Source organism: Polypterus senegalus, chromosome 3 (genome assembly GCF_016835505.1).
Source record: "Polypterus senegalus isolate Bchr_013 chromosome 3, ASM1683550v1, whole genome shotgun sequence".
NCBI classification, from domain to species: domain Eukaryota; kingdom Metazoa; phylum Chordata; class Cladistia; order Polypteriformes; family Polypteridae; genus Polypterus; species Polypterus senegalus.
Window position 1 is genome coordinate 306,055,196 of NC_053156.1, and position 24,824 is coordinate 306,080,019.

The window sequence follows — 24,824 nt, forward strand, 5'->3', positions numbered from 1 at the left end:
GCCATCTGCTGAGCATCACGGGTGGGACACACAATGCAAGAATGACAAAGACAGAGAAATCCATTCCAACAATCCAGGAGACTGGCAAAGACGTACCCGCAACTCCTCATCATGTGCAAGTCCTTGTGATCAAACGGCCGAGGGTTTACTGTTTTTTTTTTTGTTGGGGCACACAAGACCCCCCTTCACCTTCTCAAAACACTTTGGATTCGAGTGCATTTCTTGATCACCAAACTTTCTCAGGTGACCTTCACTTGTGTGTTTTGCGCCCAAGACACTTTGGACTAAGCTTGTGAGGTGGCCGTCCTCAAATAAAAGGCCCGGTCATCAGGGTTCTTCAACACCTTAATGGCAATAAAGGAAGAGCCGATGGCACCAGACATGTGGTGACGAATCTCCTCAGGACGTCACCACTGGCAAGATGACTTCTTGTGCCCTGGCACGGATCGGTGCAACAACGCCCTTTTAAAATGACAAGAGGGCTCAGCCTTTGCATTGGCCATTAAAGAAGCTCAAAGCCAATCGTTTCACCAAGTTGGATTTGCCTGTTTTATCTCAGGGCCAGGGCAGCACGGTGGCGCAGTGGGCAGCGCTGCCACCTCACAGTTAGGAGAGCCGTCTGGGTTCGCTTCCCTGGTCCTCCCTGCCTGTGTGGAGTCTGCATGTCCTCCCCGGGTTTCCTCCCACAGTCCAAAGACATGCAGGTGAGGTGCACTGGCGATCCAAAATTGTCCCTGTGTGTGTGCCCTGCCCGTGGTTTGTTTCCTGTCTTGTGCCCTGTGTTAGCTGGGACTGGCGCCGGCAGACCCTCTGTGACCCTGTAGTTAGGATATAGCAGGTTGGATAACAGATGGACGGATCTCAGGGCCAACTCCATGTGGCCGGGAGTTTAAGGGTCTGCAGATATGAGGCCATTAAAGTAACGACACGGGACGCTTCACTTCAAGGGCAGGCTGGCGAGCCCTTTAACTCAAGCAATGTGCTATTAAATGTTTCTGGGCCGACTTCACACCTTCTCATGCCATATCAATCATGCCAATGCTGCCACTTGACCAGTGAAATGTGTACGTTGCCCACCAGCGATGACTGCACGTGACCACTCCAGTAATGGAACATGGAGACGAATCTGCAGGGTTAACAACAAGTGGGCAAAACTGGCAAGTTTATCTATCCATCCATTTCCCAAAGCCACTTTACCCTGAGCAGGGTCGTGGGCAGGTTGGCACCTCTCCTGTCAAGTACCGGGCACAAGGCAGGAACAATCTGACTTTAATGACTAATGTACTTCAAAAGCACAGCCAACACCCTCCTCAGCATTCTCCTTTCAACAAAAAGCACCTGAAGCCGTGCCACCATCTTACAGTCTCAGGCTGGCACAGTACCACGTGTTGACTAAAAGCATCATCACCAGTCAATATGCCCCTCTCTTCAGCAGCAAACTAGGCATCAACTTCATGTCTAGCCTGCTATGCCACTGTCAAGTGGCACTAACTTTGAATCCCACTGCGGTCAAGAAAGTGGCAGCCAGAACATGGCGGCATCACTACGGAGCCCCCCAAATACAGGATGGTCACCTCACTGCCCAGCAGGAGGCGCTGGTCAACAACAGCGGGACTGATACCAAATGGTCCCATTGCATCAAGAGGCACTGTGCCAACCTTGACACTGGGCATCACACATCCCCCTGGCACAAAAGTGGGCAGAACATTGGCCATTAGGTAGCATACCAGCTCCCTGTGTACACACACTTGACCCAAAGTGACCCAGGGTGGCACAGAGAACAAGATGGCATCGGTATGGAGACCCTCAGTACCACAAAAGCCCCATTAATACTAAAGACGACAGCTGAGTACACAGACACGTCACAACCCGACACCAGTGAGGGACACCAAATCCTGCCAAAAGGTACAGTGTGCCAGCATCAACTGGCACTGCGCCAACCTTGACACTGGGCATGATACAACCCACAGGCACAACGAGGATAAGATTGATATGCTCAGTATGACACCACGGCCGTCCGGTATTAAAGCAGCTCCCTGGCATGGCACTGCTAAAGGGCACAACACACACCCGCACGCACCAAGTGAGGGCACTCCGACACGTCAAGACCGCCAGCACTGCCCACCCTGGCCATGTTACACAAAGAGCGTCGCACAGACTTCCGCCCGCACCAGCGTAATGCATGGAGCTGGGCACCGCACTGCTGCTCGGGACGTCTGCAGGACCGCTGCCCAGCCCTGGCACACCGTAACACCTGAGAACTCGTAAGTAGCAGCGGCGGCGGCGGCGGCGGGAACCGCACCAACAAATGCCGAGGGCCGTAAAGCGGACACGCAGAAGCCCGACCCGGTCCCAAAAACCAGTACCTGGACTGGAGGCCTCTCCACCTCGAGCGTCACTTTGGTACCCTGGTCACCTACCATTTTTGCTCTTGGCAGACTCTCCCGCCGTCGTGCCCCCGGGGCTCGGGAAGAGGAAGTCGTGGACGGATCTCAGCTCCTGAATCCGGCAGAACTCGAGCAGCGAGCAAGACATCGCGAGTGAGGAGACAGCTGGTCCCACGGGCTCCAGGGAAGGAAGCGGCGCTGGCGCTGGCGCTGCCCCTGCCAGAGGTGGCTTCTTAACGCAGTGCCCTGCCCGCTGTGCAGCTTCGCGGTGTCCACTGGCCCTCTCCTCCTCTTCAGCTACAACCTGCAGATTTTTTTTTTGTGTTTTCGGTTTTATTCCTCTGCAGTTCTTTTACTCTCTTAACACCGGTTGGTAAACTAAAGGCGGCGTACAGATTACGTCAACATTGCAGAGCAGCTCAGAGTAGCGACTCCTACTGGACTGGAGGCCTGGTCCAGCGCCATGAGGATATGGGCGGAGCATCCACGCGTCTTTTTCATGATAACCAATGACAGGCACGCAGGCGGGTCAACCTTGGGAGACGTGGGCGGATAATGTGTGTGTGTGCGTGCGTGTCCACAGTTACGTGCGTTACAAAGGATTCTGGGAAAAGCAGTTCTTTGCGTTCGGAGTATCAAGTGTAAGTGTTTGCTACAAGCCTGCTACTTTGACTTGCTGTTAACGCCGAGCGCGTCAGCGTGATATTGCGGATCAGCACACAACCGTCGTTCTTACAGGCCCGGCAAAGTGGCGGCGCGACTCAGTGTAAATAATATTTGGCTGCATTGCCGCCGTACAGCGACCCGCCCACCCTCGTTCCGTACGGCCGGCCATTTCCGCTATTCTGCGTGGCAACATGGAGCAGAGGTTAGCTGAGTTTCGGGCAAAGAGGGCTGCACAGCAGAGAGCCGAGCCGGCAAGAAGGAGCAAGAAGTCGGAAGAAAGCACCGACAAGCCGCAGCGCCAGCACGGAGATGAGGGAGGCGGAGCGCGGGTGAGACAACACCGGCTTTCTGGGAGGGGTGTGCGGGGCTCAAGGGGCTGCGGGGAAGGCGGGCGCTGCTGAAACAAGAGGGCGAGGGAGGCAGGCGGGCGACGATCTGGGAAGGGTACGTGTAACCGTCGAGGGGGTCATACGGCTCTAAACGCCGCTCGGCAAAACTTCAATCGCGCCGTGCAATTGGTGCTCCCCTCTTCCCTTCACGTGCTCCGCTCCGAGTGGATTCTTCGGTGACTCCAACGGGATTTAGCGCAGGGTGTGCCAGGAAGGCCGAGACACTGGCATGGGCAAAGCAGGAGACTGCAGTGGACAGCTGGCATCACTGTACGGAGCGAGAGGGGCACATCAGAGTGGCAGAGGGAAAGTGAAAAGGAGGCAGCGGGCACGCGTGTGCAGGGAGCCAATCAGAACGTGCGCACCAAGTCACGGGGCCAACCACTCGTGTGACTAAAAGGGCAGGCAGGCAGGCAGGCAGGCCGGGGCATCGTTACCTCCTCAGACCGCCGAGCGTTTGGAGAGGGCGGCATCACTGCGGCTCGGCTGAAATGGGCTGACAGTCCAAGAGGCTTTCAGGGAGTTTTAAGGGGGATTGTCCGAAAAGCCCCTCCAAGTTTGTCTTTGCGGGGAATTCTGGAAGCAACTGAAAAGGGTGAACTTGGCATTGTATTTCGATTGCACCTTTCATATGCCCTTTAAGACTGGGTGAGATTGTAGTTGGGGCAGAAGCCTTGTCACCCTTTAAGAAGTGTCGGGAGGAATATTGGGACAGCTGAACAGACGAGTGACAAATGAAGTGACTGGTCTCCTGTTCTTATGTTCAGCTGGCATTAAGAAAGTTTGATGGCACAGCACAGCTGGCATAACCGTTGTGGGAGGTGACCCGCTCATCATGAGACCCCCACAATGTGATGCTTGACATCGGCGTGCGTACAAATCCCCCATTTAGGAGTCGTGTTGTCACTGAAGGTCTTAGTTGCACGAGGGACTTGACGGGACCCAAATCTTCTTGATGCCCACCGGACTGATGTGCTCTCCACAAGTTTACACCGAGCGGCCCCGCTGTGACGGGCTGAGGCGACGCCATCTGAAGACATTTGTCCTCCTAAAGTGAGCGATTCTCCAGATGTCCAATCCAACAGAAGCTAAAGAAGCGCTGAAGGGGGTCCCAGAGGGCACCACATCCACCTAAATTCCGTGACGTGACAATCGTGTTTCCTGGTGGCTTGACGAGCTCATCGCCCGCCGAGAAGCGCTCATGGCGGCCGCTCAGGCCGCGGGCAGCAGGGAGGTCTCGTATCCCGCCGAGCTGAGCAGCGTCCCGGCCAGGAAGCAGCACAAGCTCAACGTGCTGAGGAGTAACCCGGAATGTCTGTACGTGGACTACGTGCACGCGGGCGCCTGGTTAAGAGCAGCCTCATCTTCTACACGGAGCACACGGCAGCCTGGCACTCCGCCTTCTGCGGCAAGTTCCCCAATAAAAGGAAAAGCGCCATCTGCAACGGGCGCCAGATCACGGTGAGAGACGACTCGGACCCGCCCAGCACGGTGCTCGTCATCGACCTTTACCACAACGGCACCGTGCTGGTCCAGGGCAGCAAAGCCAGCTTGGCCCACTTCGAGGAGATGTTCCAGAGCCTCCGAGAGGAGGTGGACAGGGAGAGGAGAGCCGCCGAGGCCCCCCGTCCGGACCGCAGGGACGCCGCCGCCGCCCCCCGGGGCACCGCGGAGCACATGCAGGAGAGCCTGGCTCTGCTGGAGCTGGAGTTTGCCAAGTTCCGAGACCTCATGCTCGGCCGACTGTCCGACGCCGGCCTCACCCAGCAGCTGCGGGACGAGGTGTGCCAGGTGCAGAGGGAGAGCCGGCTGGCCATTGCCGACCTGGTGGGCAGGCTACGCGAGGTGCAGCAGGACAACGAGGCGCTGAAGCTCAAGCTGGCCAAAGTCAAGCAGGAGATGGAGGGCCGAGAGAAGGCCATCGGCAAAGAGCTGCAGGCTCTGAGGGAGCAGCTCGGTCACCTGGAGTGGGCACCCGGCACACCCCGACTCGGCGCGGCCAGCCGGACCCCCTGCGGCTCCACGCTCCGCGCCGACGGACCCCGGCTCGGCCCCGAGCACCCTGGCGAGCTACGCTTCCCAGAAGCGCAGCCCGCCCTCCCCGATGCCCAGCCGCCCGTCGACCCCCCGCCCAAAAAGAGCTGCGCGGAGGTGGCGCTGCTCATCGACTCCAACGGCAAGTACATCGACACCAGGAGGCTCTTCCCCGGCCGTCGGGTGACCAAGATTCACTGCACCAACACGGAGCGGGCCATGCAGCTGCTGAGCCCGGACACGCTGGGGAACCCCCGCTGCATCATCGTCCACACTGGCACAAATGACCTGGCGTCCTTGCACCAAAACACCGCCAAGGCCGTGAAGAGGGTGGCGGAGAGAGCCACCCTGGAGTTCCCCGAGGCGCGGGTCGTCATCTCCACCCTGCTGCCCCGCGCGGACACCCCCCTGCACACCATCAACCTGGTAAATGCCGAGATCGCCAGAGGCTGTGCCATGCTTCCCAACGTTCACCTGGCACACCACCCGGCCGTAAACCCCTGGCACCTTTGTGACAGAGTGCATCTCAATCAGGAGGGGGTGAGGATTTTTGCAAAGACGCTTGTGGACGCCGTGCTGTGCCGGGAGCCCAACGGTCAGCGGACCACCAAGAGGGCACAGCGGCACACGCAGCCCTCCCACTCCTCCTCGCACGTGGGCCACGGCGCGTCTCGGCCGCGCAGCTCGGCCCGCTCCTACTGCGTCCGGACCGTCAGCACGAGGTCCAGCGGCCTCCAGCAGCACGCGGGCCGTACCTCGACGACGCCACAGCCACCCGCCTCCAGTTCCAGCGAGCTGGGCGAGATCAAGAAGCTCCTGAACATTCTCTGTGCCAGGCTGCTGAACTGAGGAGGTAATGGCTGGCGTAGTGGGTGGGCAGTATGGCTTCTCTTCGGGAGATTCTGGGTGGGCTTCACATCTCACAAGAGCATTAGAAGAGCTGAGATCAGAGCGGCCCGCCCGTTCAGCCTGACACGCGTGCCAGCGCCGTTGACCTCGACCCGCCAAAGTAACATCACGACCTGCTGTCCGCCAGGCCACCGCTCAGCTCTTACCTGGAGTTTGTGTGGCGGCCCCCCGTGCCCCCCCGTGTCCCCGGCAGTTTGTTGTGCACATGAGGGCCACTGTGATTGAGACCCTTCGATCAGGTCACCTCTTTTGCTCGGAGGTCGGACCCCCTTAGTCGGCCTAGTCGCTCGCCTCGGGACTTTCTCTGGTGCTGCCCTGTCTGTTTTGTAACGCGGAGGTCTGAACTGCGCTTGGTACTGCTGAGGAGGCCGCGTTTTTTGGAGGGGTCGAGTGGTGCGTCAGGTGGCTTAAATACGCCCAAACACTTGTGCCCGAGACTTGTGCTCCACGTGTTGGAGACCCTCCTGTATGTAATCTCGTCTTATTATCTGTAGTGTGAGGTTGACTCGGTCGCTCGCTCGGTCGCTAGTCTGCACAAACACCGCTGACTTACCGCTCACTCCAAAGGCTGAAAGTTGGCAGGATGGCACATCTTGGGCAGCAGGTGTTCGTTAAGTAAAGACGTTTCATCCATCCATCCATTTTTCAACCCGGGTCTGCTGGAGCCAGTCCCGGCCAACACAGGGCACAAGGCAGGAACCAATCCTGGGCAGGGTGCCAACCCACCGCAGAAAGACGTTTCAGTGTAACCCAATTTAGGAGTAAACCCCCCACCCTGCCATTTGATTGAGCTTTGATGCCAGCTCAGCCCCCTCTCTTCTGTTCCTCTTCGTCTTTCGACTGACTCCCTTTAGCTGTTCCCATATCCTCCTGTCCTCGTCATCGTCCCCTGTCACACCATCACCATCCCCCACATGTCCTCTGTCACCACATCCATAAACCTCCTCTTGCCTGGCAGCTCCATTCCCAGCCTCCTCCTCCCAGTATACCCAGCATGTCTCCCCTGCTCAGGTCCAGACCAGTGGTCTCCAGACCGCCCACCCCAGTTGATTTATTATAAGAGTGGGCTTTATGCAAATGATGAACAGATCAGAAGTGATTGACGTGCCAACCAGTGGGGCGGACAGACGACTAATCGGTTCAGTGTTCTGGAAACGAGATGCCATGACGTATGGCACGTGCAGTGAGGGGTGAAATGGAAAGAGTTTGGCAAAGTGCGGAGGGGCAGCATGAGCACCATAAAGCTCCACTGAGAGTGCCAGGCGTTTTGGGCACAGGTGCTGCTTCACTGGCAAATGTAACGCCATTGGGCCTAAGATGTGCCAGGACGGATGGCACCGGTTTAAAGGTAACGTCCCCCCACTGTGTTCTATGCCAGCGTTTACCGCTGTAACGCCAGGGGTCGCGGTCGCCCCGCTAAACCCAACAGACGGATACACAGGCACGGGGCACAAGCATGAAGACGATCTTTACATTTGTTTTCTTTCTTTGAAGCACCACAGCCACCTTAAACAAGTAAATGAAAAGCAAATTGGCACAACGCTCCACACCTCCCAGCAAGCTCTGTCCCACTCCTCCCAGTCTCCTGCAGTCCTTTATGTAGTCCTTGACCCAGAAGTGCGTCTGCCCACCAGCCCACGTGACCGACTCAGCTGGAGAGCTGCCGTTTCTTCAGCCTGGAAGTTCGTCGGAGCGCCCGTCCTCATGACTCGTGAGGCATTGGCTCCTCCTGGCGCCACCCACGGTACCCAACAGGGCTGAGAAAACGCACTCCGGGTGCCCTGCGGGAATCTGGGGCAGTATTACATTCCAGGGTAGCTGCCATCTAGCGTTTTAAGGGTGGCAGTGTCCAAAAGCTGCTGCCCCTCCACATCCTCAAGGGCGGCTATCGAAGGGGACCCCACCCTGCCCTCTGAAACTGCGAACTTTGAACTGGGCAGCCCCTCCGCTCTCTCAAGGTGAAGTGGAATGACAGGCGCAGAAAGAAATACCCGAGTACACAACACGAACGAGCATGACGTGTGTCTGAGGATGAGGAGGGAACGGGAAAGGCAGGAGTGACGTGTGCCGCCTGTTTAAGAGCGAGACGCCCAGTGATGGCACTCCGGCTGACGCCTTTACTCAGGTGGGCCTACAAGGTGGTGGCACTTCTTGTTTTGTTTTTTCCCCAACTGGAGCACGGGCAGGTGAAGTCACGTGGTGTCGGCAGTGGGATTTGAAGCCACAGCCTTTGCCACTGTGCCACGCTGTCTGCCAGTAATGTTAGCCCTTGGTAAGAAAACCAAACAAACTGCAAATCTTATAAACAGACGCGCCCTGCGTGTGTCCCCTGGTTGTTCAGATTCACCCGGCTGAGTGACGGCGCTCTAATGGGGGCCCCTAAGCCAGTGTCCCCTTCGCTGTCTGGATGTCACCCGTGTGACCCTCCTCATAGGATTCACTTTCGTGTGTGTGTGTGCGCGCAAGTCCTTACCTTCATCCCGTGTTCTGTCACCATAACTGCGTAATGGTTTGGTTGATCATCTGCCATTCCTCCCAGTTTGGCATCCCCTTTCTATTTCTTATTGGACCCCTTATGGTGAAGGTGCTGCGGCCCCAGTGCTGACCCCTGCTGGACGCCACTTCTCACATGTCCTCCTTCTCCCATAGTCCTTTGCTTCTGGCCACTTTGCAAGCCACCTCCACTACTTTTCGTGTGACGCTGCCCGCCGGGTGACAAGTTCTCAGGTAGGTGCCAGTGTGCGTTTGACAGAATTCCGAACGTAAAGACAGCCACAGATTTGTTTAATCAAACGGATTATCGTTCATGAGAGCCCGTTAGGGAACTGGTGAGCTCCGGCCAGTTGACACCAAAACTCCGTCCGCAGCATTAAGGGGGTAATAAACCTCCGGGGGGTGGGGGGGCATAACTGGGGCACACAGTCATGGAGACCTCGCCCACCAGCCGTCCACCCTGCTGGTCATATCGGGTTGTCCAGTCTGATGAAAGTACCCTTCGACTCCATGATTCCTGTGCTCTTGAGGCAACTGGGCATGAGGACAGGTTGGCATTGAAGCAGGGGCACCACATCCAGGTACCCAGAAAATAGGCAAGTTGGCGACAGTTTTGAAATGTGCCGTTACTTACAGCAGGATAGCGAATCGGCAGCTTTAATCAGGGGGTGCCGGACTAACGGTGGGCATCTTCAGCCTGAGACCGATCAGTGCACAGCTTCGGGGTCCCACTGTGAACGTATTGATCCTGGGGGTCTTGAGCTCTTAATGCCCACCCAGCTTTGTAAGGCCCTTTAAAAACAGCAGCGCCAAACTTACCAGGGCACCAGTGCCAGGACTCGAGGGCAGGTGTGTTGTGGTCGTCCTCTTTAGTTCTTGTGGTGATTACCGCGTCAGCTGTTTGAATTGACTGAGAGCTGCATGGCGAGTGCCAGCCGGTGAACAAGGCACAGCTAATCAAAAAAGAAAATACAAAGAGGCACACGTCACGATTTACCAAACACGGGTACTAAAACGGCACAACAGGACACGTCGATGACGTCACACGAGCAACCTGATGCCACCATTCAATGTCCAAAATGGCGTCAAAATAAACAAACCCAAACTACATTGAAATGAAGCAAACTAGGATGGCATCAATATTAGAATCGCATTCCTCGACTTCAAAAACCCCACAATGGCCACCAGAAATTCCCAGGAAAGGACCCCAAGTACAACAGGTGTGCCCGCTGCTGCTGGGTTCAGATTGAACTCCGCGTGACCCCCTTGAGAGTCGCTGCTGGGGCCTTTTAAATGACCCATTGGCACGTCCTGGCCACGTGTCTGTCCAGCTTGACTCCCGTCACATCTCTCCACGGGTTATTGAGGCTGATTGATGGATCGATCGATCGATTGATCTTATCAGGATTACCCAGCAGCCCCACCTGAAGCTAAGTAAGTCTGTTCAGGCCCACCAGGACGTGGATGGGAGGCCAGCAGGGGGCACTTGCCCAGTGGTCTGAGTGCGTGTCCCAGTGAGGTGATGGGGGACACTGGCCTGTAAAAATGGTGCCATCCTTCAAATGAGACCTAAAACTGAGGGCCTCCCAATTTGTGTGGTCATTTAATGACCCCTGGGCATCCTTCGTAAAGACTAGAGTGTGCCCCCCAATGTCCTGGCTGCATGGACCACCATGGCCTGGTCATTCTGGCCTCCTAGTCATCCCCTGCCTCCACTGTGTGGTGAGTGTGCTGGCATAAAGATGGCTGCTGCCATCACATCATCCGGGTGGCTGAAGTGGCGAGGACAGCGCTGTGTTAATTGTCATCGTTAATTATTTGGACATTCCCTTTGATTTCCGTGCCGCTTCGTTTAATTCGAAGTCCTCATTGCAGTGCCATTGTAAAGCGAGCGAGAGTTTCAGTCCCCATCACGCTTTGACTGTTTAAGATGGCAGTGCCAGCGTGGTTTTCTTTTTGAATTTGTCTTCTTGTCCCTCTGCTTCTGTTTGCAGTCCCGTTACGGCCTTCAGACTTGAGACTGTGGCTGCTGATTGCGTCGTCACCTCCAGGAGTCCCGGGGAAGATGAACGGACGGACAGACAGACGAGTGACGCGACTCGACCTCTCGGCGCTTTCACACTCCCAGACCCTCACGTTCTGACTGCCAGGTATGGCGAGTTCAGCGGCTCTCAAACTCTTCATCTTCCTCTCTTCGACGTCAGGCAGGCAGAGTCACCACCTCGCGGCTCTTCGTCTGTCCTAGCGGCCGTCCGTCACACACACACACGAGCCCCGGCTGTGACTGAGTCACTGGGGGTGGCAGACTACATGACACTGCCAGGACACTTTGGTCATTTCGGTGACGTTTGTGACCCCTTTGTCTGCATGTGGACGCCGAGTCTGTCCTCTCCATCTCGCCACAGCCCGGGTGCCCGCCCGCCGGTCATCAGTCTCCTCGTTACGGACACTTTGTTACTAAAAGCAGCTGGATGGTCTCCAGAGCAATGGTGACCCCCAGGAAGTCCACTTATTATTAATATTGAAGCCCAGTGGCTTTCATTGGCTCTTCTGGCACCGGTCAGCAGAGAACGACTCTGTGATGCCCAAGTGACGTCATCTAAACCCAAATGACTGATGGTGGTGGCACACGGCCCCTTCACGTCCGTATTGTGTCTGTGTGTCCTGGGGGTCCTGAGTCAGCCGGATTGACATCTGGACTCGGACTGCAGTTTGGTGGCCATTCCTGTGTCACTTTTGTCATTTCTTGCAGACCCCATCAGGTTTTCCTGTCATTTGATCCTCACAGGCCTTTTAGAACCCACTGCAGAGAAGTGGTGATGCCGCCACCGCCTGCTGCCTTGGTGACAATGTGACATTTAGTCCGGTGGCCAAAAAGCTCCCTTCAGACCAAAGACCCTCCTTCTAGCAAACTCCAGCCGGCACGCCTCCCAATCATAAGTGGCTCAGTTGTGGTCTCCAATGTCCTCCACTGTAGCTTGGCACACTTTCTCAGGGGTCTCTTGATGGCCTCGTCTTCACTTTTTGTGGGGGGGCTCCTTGTGCCGCACTCTCTGCACTCCTCGATGTCTCCGTCCCCCTGACTTGCTTTGTTTTTTGTCTTCATTGTGTTTGTTAGACCACCGTACTGACTCGGCCCCAGCTGGACCTCCATAGAACTAAGGATGGGACTCCGCGGTGACGTGCCCTGTGACAGGGGACATCGGGCATTGTGGGTTTGCTATTCCTTGAAGACCCCTGGCCAAAGACCCCTTTTCACTTTGATGTGGTATAACAATACAAAGACATTTGTATTGGCCTTTTCAGAGGAAGCCCGACTGCTCGCTGCCAGGTGCCATCCTGTTCTGGGTGAGACCGTGAAAGATCGGGAGTCAAATCCAAAAGTCAAGCCAATCAGCCTGCAGTTTAAATCGCTAGTGAAAAATCGAGACCCCCAAAAACGAGCAGAGCTGTAATACCAGGCAGGTAGTTATCTGCAGACATCGTCCATTAGACTTGTGGCACTGATGGCATCAAACGCCAGTCTTCCACGTAACAGAAGGGCCACCAAGAGGCTTCACTGGCCAGGCCTTCCTCGCCTGAATGGACCTCCTCCTCCTCCTCACTCGGCTGGCCCGTACGCCTCAGGCCTCCACGATACACGGACTGGAAGCATTCCAGAAATCAAACAAAAGGAGGAATTCCCATCAAACCTCCGCTTGGGTCAAGAAGACAACCCTCAAGCCAAGACTTGTTAGCAATGAATTGGCAAAAATAGAAAAATAGAATGGAAAGGGCAAAACGAGGCACAGTCCGAAGCCAACGATGCCAAGAATGAAATCCTCAGCCATGCAGTTCACCCGGAACTCCACCAAAAACGAATGAACACCAACTCCTGAGCCTTCTCAGCTCGCGTATACAGCTGGGGCGGAGCTCGCGAGGGGTGATGTCAGGGTGGCCCCGCCTCCTGGGGCTCCACCACAAGGACATGTGTATGTAATTAACTGGTAATAAACACAATCCACAGAAATAGTGGAAAATGTGGACACTCTTCTAATTCTTCTTCTTCTTCTTCTTCTTTCGGCTGCGGGGCGCTCAGAGCAACTTTTTTTTTTTCCCCGTATCTCCCGGTCGTCCACATTTTGCAAATGTGAAAATAAATAATACATCAAATACACCCGCTGACCCTGAAAATAACAGCCGCGCCCTCCTTGACCCCAGTGAGTAGCCCCATCTGGGCATCGGCCCCCTTCTTAACAAGCAAAGATGGCATTGTGGTGTGAAGTTGTAGGGGGGCCACGTCAGCCGCGTCTCGTCTCATCACCCCGTGTAAACCAGTATGTCGTCCCTGTAAGAAGAAACTGGGAGACAACGACCCCCTGGAAACGTCAGAACCGGAGCTTTTCCCGTTACATCCGGCTCCTTATGATTTAAATGGAAAGGAGGGAAAGAAAGAAAGCAGGGAGAGAGAGAAGGAGGTTCCGCTAATCATCAGTTTCTGCTCTCGTCTTCATCGCGACTCTTCTCACTCTGCTGGATTATTGCAAAGGATTCATCTCCAGAAACCCCGGCGTTGGACGCCATCTTCCACCATACGGTGAGCTCGTTCAGGTGTTTCATTCGGGAGAATCATTTTGGGACGGTCGTTTCCCCGGAATCGTTTCTCGTTCCTCATCATCGTCTCGTTCTCATTCGTTGTCATTATTTGTGTCGCGTGAAGGGACGTCGGAGGATTTATTATTTATATTGTGACAGACGGCCGACATATCCAGGACGCTAGATGGCGTCTTCCCTGCAGCATAGAGGTGCCCGGGGTTCCTGCAGGGCACCATGGGAGATGGAGTTCGGCTGCACAGCCCTGCTGGGTGCCATGGGTGCCACCGTGTGACGCTGCAGGGAGACGCAGGGATTTTTATTTTCCCTGTAGGAAGTACTCGCTAGTCAGGGGGGCGGAAGGACAGGAGCACTTCGGGGTCACGGACTATTCAGAGGCCTGGTCGAGACCCAGCAAGAGAGCCGCAGCTCGTAGAGGAGGATTCTATTGTTATTGTATTGTTATTATCGTGCATTGTGCTGGAGGAGGAGGAGGAGGTGCTTGAAAAGAAGAAGAGAAATTCAAAAATGTCTGCGGATTTTACTTTGGTGTCCTGGACTGTGGTTTGTCTGAGAGAGACGGCGCCCTCTAGTGTCACAGTATATAGTGCCTTTCACAAGGCTGCTGTGGTGGAGGGTATAGACTGTATGGAGACTAGCAGAATAGCCGCGCTTCGCAGCCGAGAAGTCGTGTGATAAAGAAGTAATGGAAAAGAAAAGGAAACATTTTGAAAATAACGTCACCTGATTGTCAATGTCATTGTTTTGTCACTGTCATGAGTGTGGCTGTCATCAAGGATTTGATTCTCATGATTTCTTTCAATCAGGTTCGTATTTGGAGGACGTGTTGTGTTCAAGTTACAGTCCATGTTTGTCAACCGTTGTAAAGATGACATCGAAGTGTTCACCTCCCAAATCGCTACTCGTGAATCTAAGATGTTTAACAGGCATTCCCGGGATTAAGTTGTGGATTTGCCTGCGAATATTTAGCAGCAGTGTTTCTATTGGATTGCCACTGAGGAACGACCTTATATGGGCAGGCACTCAGTTACGTGGGAGGCGTGGCGATGAGGGACATAACTCCGCCTCACACGGCGACCGAGCTGCAGGCTTTGGCAGTATATGTGTACGTAAGTAGGTTCAGTTATGACCACCACGCGTTGAATTTCAAAATGAAACCTGCTTAACTTTAGTAAGGAAAGTGTAAGGAATGAGCGGCTAAATGTCAGCCTTCTACCTACACGGGAAGTTGGAGAATTAGTGACCAGTCAGTCAGGTCAGTTGGTCAGTCTGTCGGTCAGTCCAGTCTGTCGGTCAGTCGGTCATTCAGTCTGGTCAGTCCAGTCGGTCAGTCAGGTCAGTTCAGTCCAGTCTGGTCAGTCAATTAGTCCAGTCTGTCAGTCGGGTCAGTCAGTCAGTCAGTCGGTCAGTCCAGTCTGTCGGTCAGTCAGTCCAGTCGGTCGGTCAGTCAGGGCTTTGCCTTTTATTAGTGTAGATGATATCTTTGATTTCCAAGACTGCACCTGATCCACCTTTGAATGTCGTGTTGTTGGTGTTTAAGCGTCACTCGGGGGTCACTGGCATTTGTCAGGGGTACGGCTCGGTAGATTGAAGTTCATCCAGGCCACGGGTCCTGGTAGTGTGGCTGCCAGCCGGGTAAGGGGTCCACCGTTACAAAGTTCTAAAACAGAACATCTGGTAGGAAAAACACAAACCCATCTTCACAATCCTTGGGTTCCAAAGCCCCTAAATTGGGGAAGCCACAAAAACTGAGTAAGAAGGGCTGGTCGGACCCCATTGGCAAAATGACCCGAGTCCAGGACAATGCAGAGGTAAAGCCCGACTAGACCCACCAGGCCACATGATGGCAGGGGGAGATGGGGGGGCCACAGGCTTGAGTTTGCTCAGCTGCCGAGTGCAGAGTGCCAGTAGCCTCATTCCATGTGCCACCAAGTGATGCCAAGGCGCTGACACAAGGGGGGCATTAGGGGTAAAGGCATCACGGTTTAATGGCACTTGTTGCAGTGCTGCACTGGCGCCCAGTTACGTTTCCAGTCTGTCCCCCGTGTTAAGTCTTCTGACGTCCTCGTTGTGTGACACAGATCATTCCAGGAAGTCACCGTAGAGGCCGGGCACACAGCTGCTTTGTGACTTGAGATTTCGGTTGCCATGTTGCCTTTGCCCTTCTCTCTGTTCCAGCCTTGCCCGTTTCTCGTCTCCTTGCTGGTATCTCGCTGCCATCTTATCAAGGCTGGCAACCTGTCTGTAGTGGGGTGGGCTGGGCTCTGTCTGTGCACTGCATGATTTCTAACGCTGCCTTCCTTTCTGTGTGCCCACAGGAGACCCGCGGGCAGAGCTCATGGCTGCAGGACCGTCTCGGCGCGGTCAACGTCTCCGTGCTCAAAGTGCTGCTCTGGCTGGTGCTGCTGGGCCTCTTTGCGGAGCTGCAGTTCGGCCTCCTCTTTTTTCTGCTCTCCCTCTTCTACTGGATGTACGTGGGCACGCGTGGGCCGGCGGAGCGGCAGAGCGGGGAGCCCAGCGCGTACTCCGTCTTCAACCCAGGATGTCGGCCGATTCAGGGCACGCTGACCGCTGAGCAGTTTGAAGGGGAGCTCGGATACAAACCGCTGGCGGGCCGAGACGCCCGTAATGAGGACGGGCCTGCATTTCGCTGAGTGATGCCAACGGTGCCAAGATGTTTCGATGTTCGGCCAGCCTGGCCGGTCCAGTGAGGGGTCTCCACAGGGTCTCGTGTTTGTCTTCTGGAAGGCAGAACTCCTGGTCGTTCGTTTTGGAGGTCGAGGTGTCGAGCGAAACAGGTGACCCTCAAAGGACTCGAATGACCGGGAGGTTCAGGGACAACCACATGCAATGGGGGGGTGAAGGGGGGGGTCCTTCATCTCCATTCACGACCCTGTGACACAAACGTGACAAATAAAAGGCTCTTTGGATGGGTGGCTTGGGTGTCTTTGGGGTTCGGGGACTACGGTGGACTGTGGTGTGTGTGTGTGGGTGGGTGACACCCTGAGCGTCGTCACTGAGGGCGTGCGGGGGGCTCGCCTCACAAACTAGGCCTGTAAGCCCCCAAGTCAGGCTTTCTTCCCTCGATTCACTTCTCATTTTATTGTGGGTTTTAATAAAGATGTTAATCTCTCTCTCGATAAAATCCAACGTCTGTCCGTCTGTCCGCTTTTCACCGGTTCAGGGTTATCATTCTCTAGAATTGGGTGGGGGGCTGAGCGCGGACCCTCCTCGCTCAGGTGCCAGCCTCTGTTTGAGTGCACCTGGCCTCCGCTTAGCTAGCCATACCTGTTTGTTCAGCAGACGTCATCATCATCATCATCATCATCATCATCATCATCATCTGGAGACTGTTAAGGAGTACCGTGTGACGTTTCTGACACGGAGGTCACAGCTACGGGTGTTTGACACCAAACTCGCTCCTGGGGACCCCCTGTGGCTGCAGGTTTCTGTTCTCTTCTGCACTCGTGAGTCCTCATTATTTCCCATTTCCGGTGTTTTTGGAGTCGACGTACGAATTACAAACGAACATCCGAATCAAAATCTGCCAAAGTAATTAGCAGTTGGATGTCATCTTATTGTTCTTTCTTCTTAAGCCGTTGACAGTATTTTCAGCCTCTTTGTCATTCTGCTTTTCCAGGTGTTCCAGTTATTTCATTGATTGTTTTACTAATTAGTGGGTCTGATGAAGAAGTCGTTGTGGCCTTCATCATCCTGGGGGTCTGCTGTGCTGCTGTCACTCTTAGGGTTAAATGAAAGGGGCAAAGCGGAAAACAATAGGAACACAACAAAGGAGAGAGAGAGAGTTCAGCATTTAGAGCCCTGGAGGAAAATGTGGAAATATTCCTAAATGTCTTATAAATACTAAGGGGGGCTCTGCCCCCTCCTCGCTTCACATGCCAACCCCAGATGGGCACTACCCGCTAGCCACTTCATGGCTCCGCCCCTCCTCTCTTCACATGCCAACCCCCAGATGGGCACTACCTGCTAGCCACTTCATGGCTCTGCCCCTCCTCGCTTCCTGTGCCAACCCCCAAATGGGCACTAGCCACTAGCCACTTCATGGCTCTGCTCCTCCTCGCTTCACATGCCAACCCCCAGATGGGCACTACCCGCTAGCCACTTCACGGCTCTGCACCCTCCTCGCTTCACGAACCAACCCACAGATGGGCACTACCCACTAGCCACTTCACGGCTCTGCCCCTTCTCGCTTCCTGTGCCAACCCCCAAATGGGCACTAGCCACTTCATGGCTCTGCCCCTCCTCGCTTCCTGTGCCAACCACCCAGATGGGCACTAGCCACTTCACGGCTCTGCCCCTCCTCTCTTCACATGCCAACCCCTAGATGGGCACTACCTGCTAGCCACTTCATGGCTCGGCCCCTCCTCGCTTCCTGTGCCAACCACCCAGATGGGCACTACCCACTAGCCACTTCATGGTCTGCCCCTCCTCTCTTCACATGCCAACCCCCAGATGGGCACTACCCGCTAGCCACTTCATGGCTCTACCCCCCGGCCTCACATGCCAACCCCCAGATGGGCACTACCCGCTAGCCACTTCACGGCTCTGCCCCTCGCGTATGGGGAAGTGGACGTCCAATTTAAACAAATTGTTATTTCATGGGAATTGTCACAAATGCAGCACAGAAGTCCCTATTTGACATGACAGCGAGTGATGAAGTGTAGTAAGAAATAATAAGAAAGTGAGGTGTCGTGTTGAGTTCTCGCTCTCGTTCTGTCCGGCGTTGAAATGAACACACAAACCCAACTTTAACGCACACTTTCACTGAACTTCTCATCAAATCGCATTCCATGTTAGGACGTTCATCGTGACGACGCCACGTCGAACTGTGAATTTCGTTTTTCTCTCTCTGATAAACAAACCGACTTTCTTGAATGTTTGTCCCCGTGATTTGTGAACTGTCTTTGTCAAAGCGATTCGTTTAAATACGACCTCCTCTGGTGTCTCATGTTAGATGGACTCCATGTTCAAATTTGACACGTCACGATTGTTTGGCCGATTCTTAGTACAACTAATCTACTCCGAAAGCATTTGACGCAGTGCCACATGAGAGGGTGGGCATCAAACTAAAAGAGGTGCCATTCAGGGTGTGGGGTGCAGAATTGGCTCAGACACAGGAAGCAGAGGGTGACGATGGTGTGAGGAACCTCATCAGAACTGGCCGATGTTAAGAGTGGTGACCAGCAGGGGGCAGTGCCAGGGTCGCTGCTATTTTTAATATCTAGAAATGATTTAGATAGGAATATAAGGACCAAGCTGGTGAAGTTGGCAGACGATTCCAAGAGAGGTGGATTAGCAGATCATTTGGAATCCGTTATCATCACAGAAGGACTTGGACAGCAGACATGTGGATGATGACATTTAATGTCAGTAAATGTAAAGAATGACAGATAGGAAGTAAAAATGTGAGGTTTAAATACACAATGGGGGGTCTGAACATCGAGAGTCCACCTTAGGAGAAGATTTAGGAGTCACAGTGGACTCTACTGCCACACGGTGTTCAGAAGCCATTAAGAAGGCTCACAGACTGTCAGGTTATATAGCGCCTTGACGTGTGGAGTACGAGTCACAGGAGGTTCTGCTCAGGCTGGTGAGGCCTCGTCTGGAGTCCAGGGTGCAGTTTGGGTCTCCATAAAGACAGAGCAGCACAAGAGAAGGTCCAGAGAAGAGCGACTAGGGTGACTATGGGGGGATACAGGGGACGAGTTATGAGTGAAGATTAAAAGAGCTGAGATGAGATGAAGATGAAGGAGATGAAGAGGAGACCTGAGTGAAGGGTTTAAAATGATGAAGTGCATCAGTCCAGAGGGTCGAGACGGTGACTTTACAATGAGGTCACCAAGGACACGGGGACACAGTTAGACTTGTGAAGGTTCAATGTCACACAAACATGAAGTTTTTCTTCACACAGTGGACCACAGACACTTGGAATAAGTGACCACGTCATGTGGAGGGCAGGAGGACTTGAGGGACTTTCAGAACTCGACTTGATGTTAGCAAGTGGACAGGACTGGTGGGCTTTGCTGGGCTGAATGGCCCGTCCTCGTCCAGATTGTTCTCATGTTCCACTGCACAGCCCGTCACTCGTACGTCAATGACGTAATGACATTACGATACGTGGAAGGCCTGACGGTGTTAGCGGCTGTCGATATTCTTCGTGATATCGTAAGTTGATGTCTTCATCTTCCTCACCATCGCCACCACTGTTAAGCAAAAAGAACATTAGGGCTCGTCTCAATTGTGCTAAGAAACATCTCAATGATTCCCAAGACTTTTGGGAAAATACCTTGTGGACTGATGAGACAAAAGTTGAACTTTTTGGAAGGCAAATGTCCCGTTACATCTGGCGTAAAAGGAACACAGCATTTCAGAAAAAGAACATCATACCAACAGTAAAATATGGTGGTGGTAGTGTGATGGTCTGGGGTTGTTTTGCTGCTTCAGGACTTGGAAGGCTTGCTGTGATAGATGGAACCATGAATTCTACTGTCTACCAAAAAATCCTGAAGGAGAATGTCCGGCCATCTGTTGGTCAACTCAAGCTGAAGCGATCTTGGGTGCTGCAACAGGACAATGACCCAAAACACACCAGCAAATCCACCTCTGAATGGCTGAAGAAAAACAAAATGAAGACTTTGGAGTGGCCTAGTCAAAGTCCTGACCTGAATCCAATTGAGATGCTATGACCTGCTTGACCTTAAAAAGGCGCTTCATGCTAGAAAACCCTCAAATAAAGCTGAATTACAACAATTCTGCAAAGATGAGTGGGCCAGAATTCCTCCAGAGCGCCGTAAAAGACTCATTGCAAGTTATCGCAAACGCTTGATTGCAGTTATTGCTGCTAAGGGTGGCCCAACCAGTTATTAGGTTCAGGGGGCAATTACTTTTCACACAGGGCCATGTAGGTTTGGATTTTTTTTCTCCCTAAATAATAAAAACCATCATTTAAAAACTGCATTTTGTGTTTACTTGTGTTATATTTGACTAATGGTTAAATGTGTTTGATGATCAGAAACATTTTGTGTGACAAACATGCAAAAGAATAAGAAATCAGGAAGGGGGCAAATAGTTTTTCACACCACTGTATAAGGGACAAGGGGCAGGAGGAAGTTTAAATCCTGAGCCACTCTGACGAGGGACCCTGGAACTGGACACGCTGGCTGACATCATACACAGCTTCATATCATCACGTGCCAGCCGGGCACAAGCCTCGCTAAATTAGAAGAGAGTGCCACTGCTCAGCAAAAACACAGGTGCTCGTCCTGTGGGCAGATGGTTCACTGCCGGTGTTGCCACCGTCAGCCCGCAGGCGCCCGCCGTCCTCAATCAGCGAATCAAACCTGAGATCTCATAGCCTGGGAGCCCAACGGGTACGCTGCCTGCCCCCTGCCTCAGGTGCCCGAGGGGTACACTCCCTGCCCCCTGCCTCGGGTGCCTCTCTCTACATTACGTGATGCGTTTCTTTACTCCAAGATGTAAAATCCCCCCCTCATCAAAACGTGACCACTTAATGAGCACACTGCGATTGGGGGCACCGCCCCTGGACCCCCATAAATGGCTGCACAACTGAACTCTTTTTTCATTGTGAGGGCACAACTGAGGTTGTCTGCCGGGGAGCTGAGGGCCGAGCAACGTGTCCCCTTTACCTGCCCCTGAGGTGGCCATCATGACATCACACAGCATGGCACCACCTTCACAATGTCACAGGGATGAAAGCCTCATACAGCATTTGCTGAACGCTGAGGGCAGACCCCACCATCCATCCACCCGTCTCCCGAGGTGGTCTGTCACAGGGCAGCACGCCAATCTGATCTGCAAAATGTGGGCACAGGAAGAACATGCCAGTCCACACAGGGAGGCACTGAGCTGTGAGGCAGCAGTGCCAACCGACCCATGACTCTTCCACGTGACAGCTGGTGCCAGTCCGTACACCTGGAGCTCACGCAGGGGAGGTGATGTGCTCAGGTGAACCTCAGCCGTTGTTCTATATAGTGCCTTTCCATTACCAGTATGGCAGTGCGCCCTGGGAGGCCTGAACCCTTTGGTCACCCACCTGGACCACCAACGGTCATCTTCAGCTCACTGATTATGAAGCAGGAACCACACTGTGAGGCTTCTTGGGTGCCCACCCGGCACAGGAGGCCCACCGCTAAGATCCACTTCAGTTCACCTTGACTTGTCCTGTTGGTCTCCTGGCAGAGCGTCTTGAGAAGATGCCCACCATGGAGGGGGCTGTGACTGACCACCTCCACGTGACTGGACACAAGAGCCCTTCGCAGCGATGGTCGTGTTCTTCTTTGGGAGTTTTCCGGTGCCCGTTTGTTTGCCTCGTCTTGTACTCTGCCATGCTGCTCCTATATTGCGCCTTGCACAGGATGCCCTCCTAATTCCCTTCTCCTCCTCACATGTCTCTGGCCCTGTTTGCCCCCCACTGTGACCAGCTCACTTGCTCCTCCCCCGCCCAGTGCCCCCAGTGGATTGCTCCTTTCAGACTCCCCCTCAACTTGGAACATTCCGATGCCCCAGCACCCCCTGGCAGCGTTATGGTTCAGTCCACTGAGGCAGAATCCTCCTCCGACTCTCATCTTGTCACTTGCCGTCCATCGAGGGCCACAGCCTGCCCTGGGACTCAATGGGGAAGTGCCAACAGATGGTACAAGGGCACACATGTGCACAGGAATGCAGGGGCCACCTTGGCACTGAAGAAAGACCTACGTGACAACAGGCCGTCTGCTGTCACACTCGGGTCCTCCACAATGCCACTCCTAAGCCACATGGCGTTAAACACCAGCGTCACTAGAGCTTGACACGTCAGCTGGGGGCTCACTGCCAGTTTGGTGGTCTTCTGTCTAGACGTTAGAAGCTGATGATGATGATGATGAAGAAGATGGCCAGTTCCTTCAGTGCTTCGATTGGACCCTCCAACTCCATCTGCTGTCCTGTCCCAGGAGTCTGCATGTTTGTAAGGAGCTCAGGTGCAAAATTCAAGAACGGGCATCGGGTTCAAAGTTAAAATGCCGACCAGACGCAGGGGTGCCGTGTCAGCTGGAAAGAGGGGCTTGGTGCCCACCACCATCACTGCACGTGCCACCTCCAAAGTGACTGGCAAACCACAATGACGCTGCTGGCAGGCTAGGACAGGGGATGACCGTTGACTCTTTGGAGTTCACATAGTGGAGACCACCGCAAGGTGCTTTATTCACAGATGGCGGGTGGTGAGACCTGCACGCTGGGGGACGGGGGTCAGTGGTGACGATCCCATGAGCAAGCTCATGTGACAGTAGAATGCACAGTCCCCTTGTATAAAGGACCCTTCTGGGGACACACAGACGACAGTGACGAGTATAAGTGAGGTGTGCAGGGCAGCGGAGCTCGTCACTTGTGAACTGGGAGACGTGACGGCCCACCCAGCTTTTCATGGCCCCCTTGTCACGTGTCCTGTTGGCCAACCTGGATGTGACGCAGTGTTATTCATTCTGTCTGGTCTCCCCTCAGTCTGCATTTGCCCTTGGGCTCCTTCTTGGTGACAGTCCATGGCCCTCAGCTCTGCCCCAAAACTGGGTGCCCTTTGGCAGGGCGCTATATAATGTAACATCCCATCAGCCTGCTCAGTCTCTGTGGCTGCAGTGTGACCGTGACGAGGCAACAAGAAGTGACACTGACACTTGGCTTGCCCCCTGTCCTCTTGGTTGGGGGGGAGGGGGGCTCAAACCCACATTCACACCACAGTGCCAGTCCATTAGTTTACTGCCCCCTCCCACTCCTGGCACTCGTTGTACATGCCCCTGTGTGCACTGGCACTTCTCCTCACAGCCAATCTGTATTTAAACCTGGCATTTCTCTGAGCTTTCACACTTCCAAGGAGGAGCCCACCATCCAAGCTCCCCATCATCATTTCTACATGTCACCGTGCCATCGATGTCAACAAGCTCACTGAAGTGGTGTCTGTATACCGCCACACTCTCGGACCTCCATAATGGGCACCCCCTCACTGCTGTCTGTAGTTCTTTGAGTGGCACAGACAATGGGGGTACCACCTGCCCAGTGTTCCACTACTGCTGCTTCAAGTGAGGTGGGCGGCCGATGTGTTTGTGCCTCTGAGTCTCGTTACGCACCGGGCAGCCGCTCAGTGTCACACATCTGGAATTTGCTGCCAGTAGAGGCCGCTGGCCCTGTCACCACAATGGTTAGAGGAGCCATGCCATGCATGAACCAACTTCCATCCATCCGACCGTCCATCTTATATCATGCAGGGGGCACAAACTCCTTCCATATGAGGTGCCATCTATCTTCAGCTGGTGTCTCCATTCGAAGGCTGGAGGGCATTCAAGTCAGCTGCTTCTTTATAGCGCCTTTCACAGAGCGGGCACAGTGGCACACTTGACTTGTTATTTACTGCGTGTGCCTAATGATGACGACAGATAAAGCAGTAAGGAACACCCAGTCAGCTGGTGGGGCAAACCTCAGGTGGTCCATGGTCAGCCATAGCAGCCAGGATCCTGGAGGCCTCGACCAGCTGGCAGCCCACCCCCCACTGGTCACTCTGCAGTGGACGTCAGCCCCCAGGTACAAATGGAGACCCTTGTGAGGTCCTCTGCTGCTTCTCATCTTCTCAGGGCTGCTGATGAAGGACGTCTGGTGATGCCACCTCTGTGTGGCACCAAATCTCATGCCACACTGTTTTCCCGGGTACCTCTTGGCTGGTGCATCGAGCCGTTTCTGGATTTCTGTCCCCACTGCTCTTCACAACTAAGTGGGTGTTGTCACTCATTGGCACTTTGTTCTGCGCTCGTCACTTGTGCTGGTTAGTTTTGTCACCCAAACAGACTGATGTTGACCTCGTCTGGGACTCGCTTTGGATACGTAAATAAATGTTGGTTGTCCCGTTTCAGCCGGGGGTCCCGAGTCTCGTCTCCTGCCTTTGCTGTTTGGTTTCCTCATGCCTTTCTTATGTTCCGTGTGTTTTGTTGGGTGGTCCCCCAACAGACGGGGCCACCTGCCAATCACAGCCAGGGATGCCGCCCGAGGGTCTCCCACAGTTCCTAGTGGTTCATTTTGAAGGGGTGACTTTAGCTGTGGTCTGTTGCACGTTTCGTGACTGATGGAATGTTTGACCCCCCAGCTCCATTTCGTTGGATTCCATTTTGTGATTTTCTTCACTCGGATTGCCTTTGCGTTTCAGGCAACGCCGGCCCTTCTGTCCTGCAGGGGTTCGACGGTGATATCCCCCTCTAGTGGGCATTCTGGGACACGAAACTGACGTGATCGTCCAAGGCTCTCCGGGGTCTTTCCATGGGCAGGAGAGCAGTGGGCACGGCTTGAATAACAGTGG

The 24,824-nt window shown here is 54.2% G+C and overlaps 2 protein-coding genes across 6 annotated transcripts in view; one reads left to right on the forward strand and one right to left on the reverse strand.

Moving 5' to 3' along the window:
* rab3gap2 (RAB3 GTPase activating protein subunit 2 (non-catalytic)) overlaps window positions 1-2,866 on the reverse strand; it is a 35,729-nt gene extending 32,863 nt beyond the window's left edge. The window contains exon 1 of the mRNA XM_039749561.1: window positions 2,421-2,866. Within this exon, the coding sequence (XP_039605495.1) occupies window positions 2,421-2,535 (115 nt within the window). The 5' untranslated portion in view covers window positions 2,536-2,866. The remainder of the gene's footprint in view (window positions 1-2,420) is intronic.
* A 98-nt stretch (window positions 2,867-2,964) lies between these two features.
* On the forward strand, window positions 2,965-15,875 carry LOC120526407. 5 transcript variants are annotated; one of them, XR_005633148.1, is made up of 3 exons: window positions 2,965-3,028; window positions 10,873-11,028; window positions 15,790-15,875. XR_005633148.1 is itself a non-coding variant. In XM_039749565.1 (2 exons), exon 1 carries the CDS (start codon window positions 4,754-4,756, stop codon window positions 6,323-6,325), a length of 1,572 nt encoding a protein of 523 aa, XP_039605499.1. In that variant the 5' UTR covers window positions 3,389-4,753; the 3' UTR covers window positions 6,326-6,329; window positions 15,790-15,875. The 5 variants fall into 5 exon arrangements, 2 of the variants coding, with proteins under 2 accessions (XP_039605499.1, XP_039605500.1); XR_005633146.1 differs by lacking the exon at window positions 2,965-3,028 and adding an exon at window positions 3,389-6,329; XR_005633147.1 differs by lacking the exons at window positions 2,965-3,028; window positions 15,790-15,875 and adding exons at window positions 3,389-6,329; window positions 11,997-13,650.
* Window positions 15,876-24,824: the final 8,949 nt, after the last annotated feature.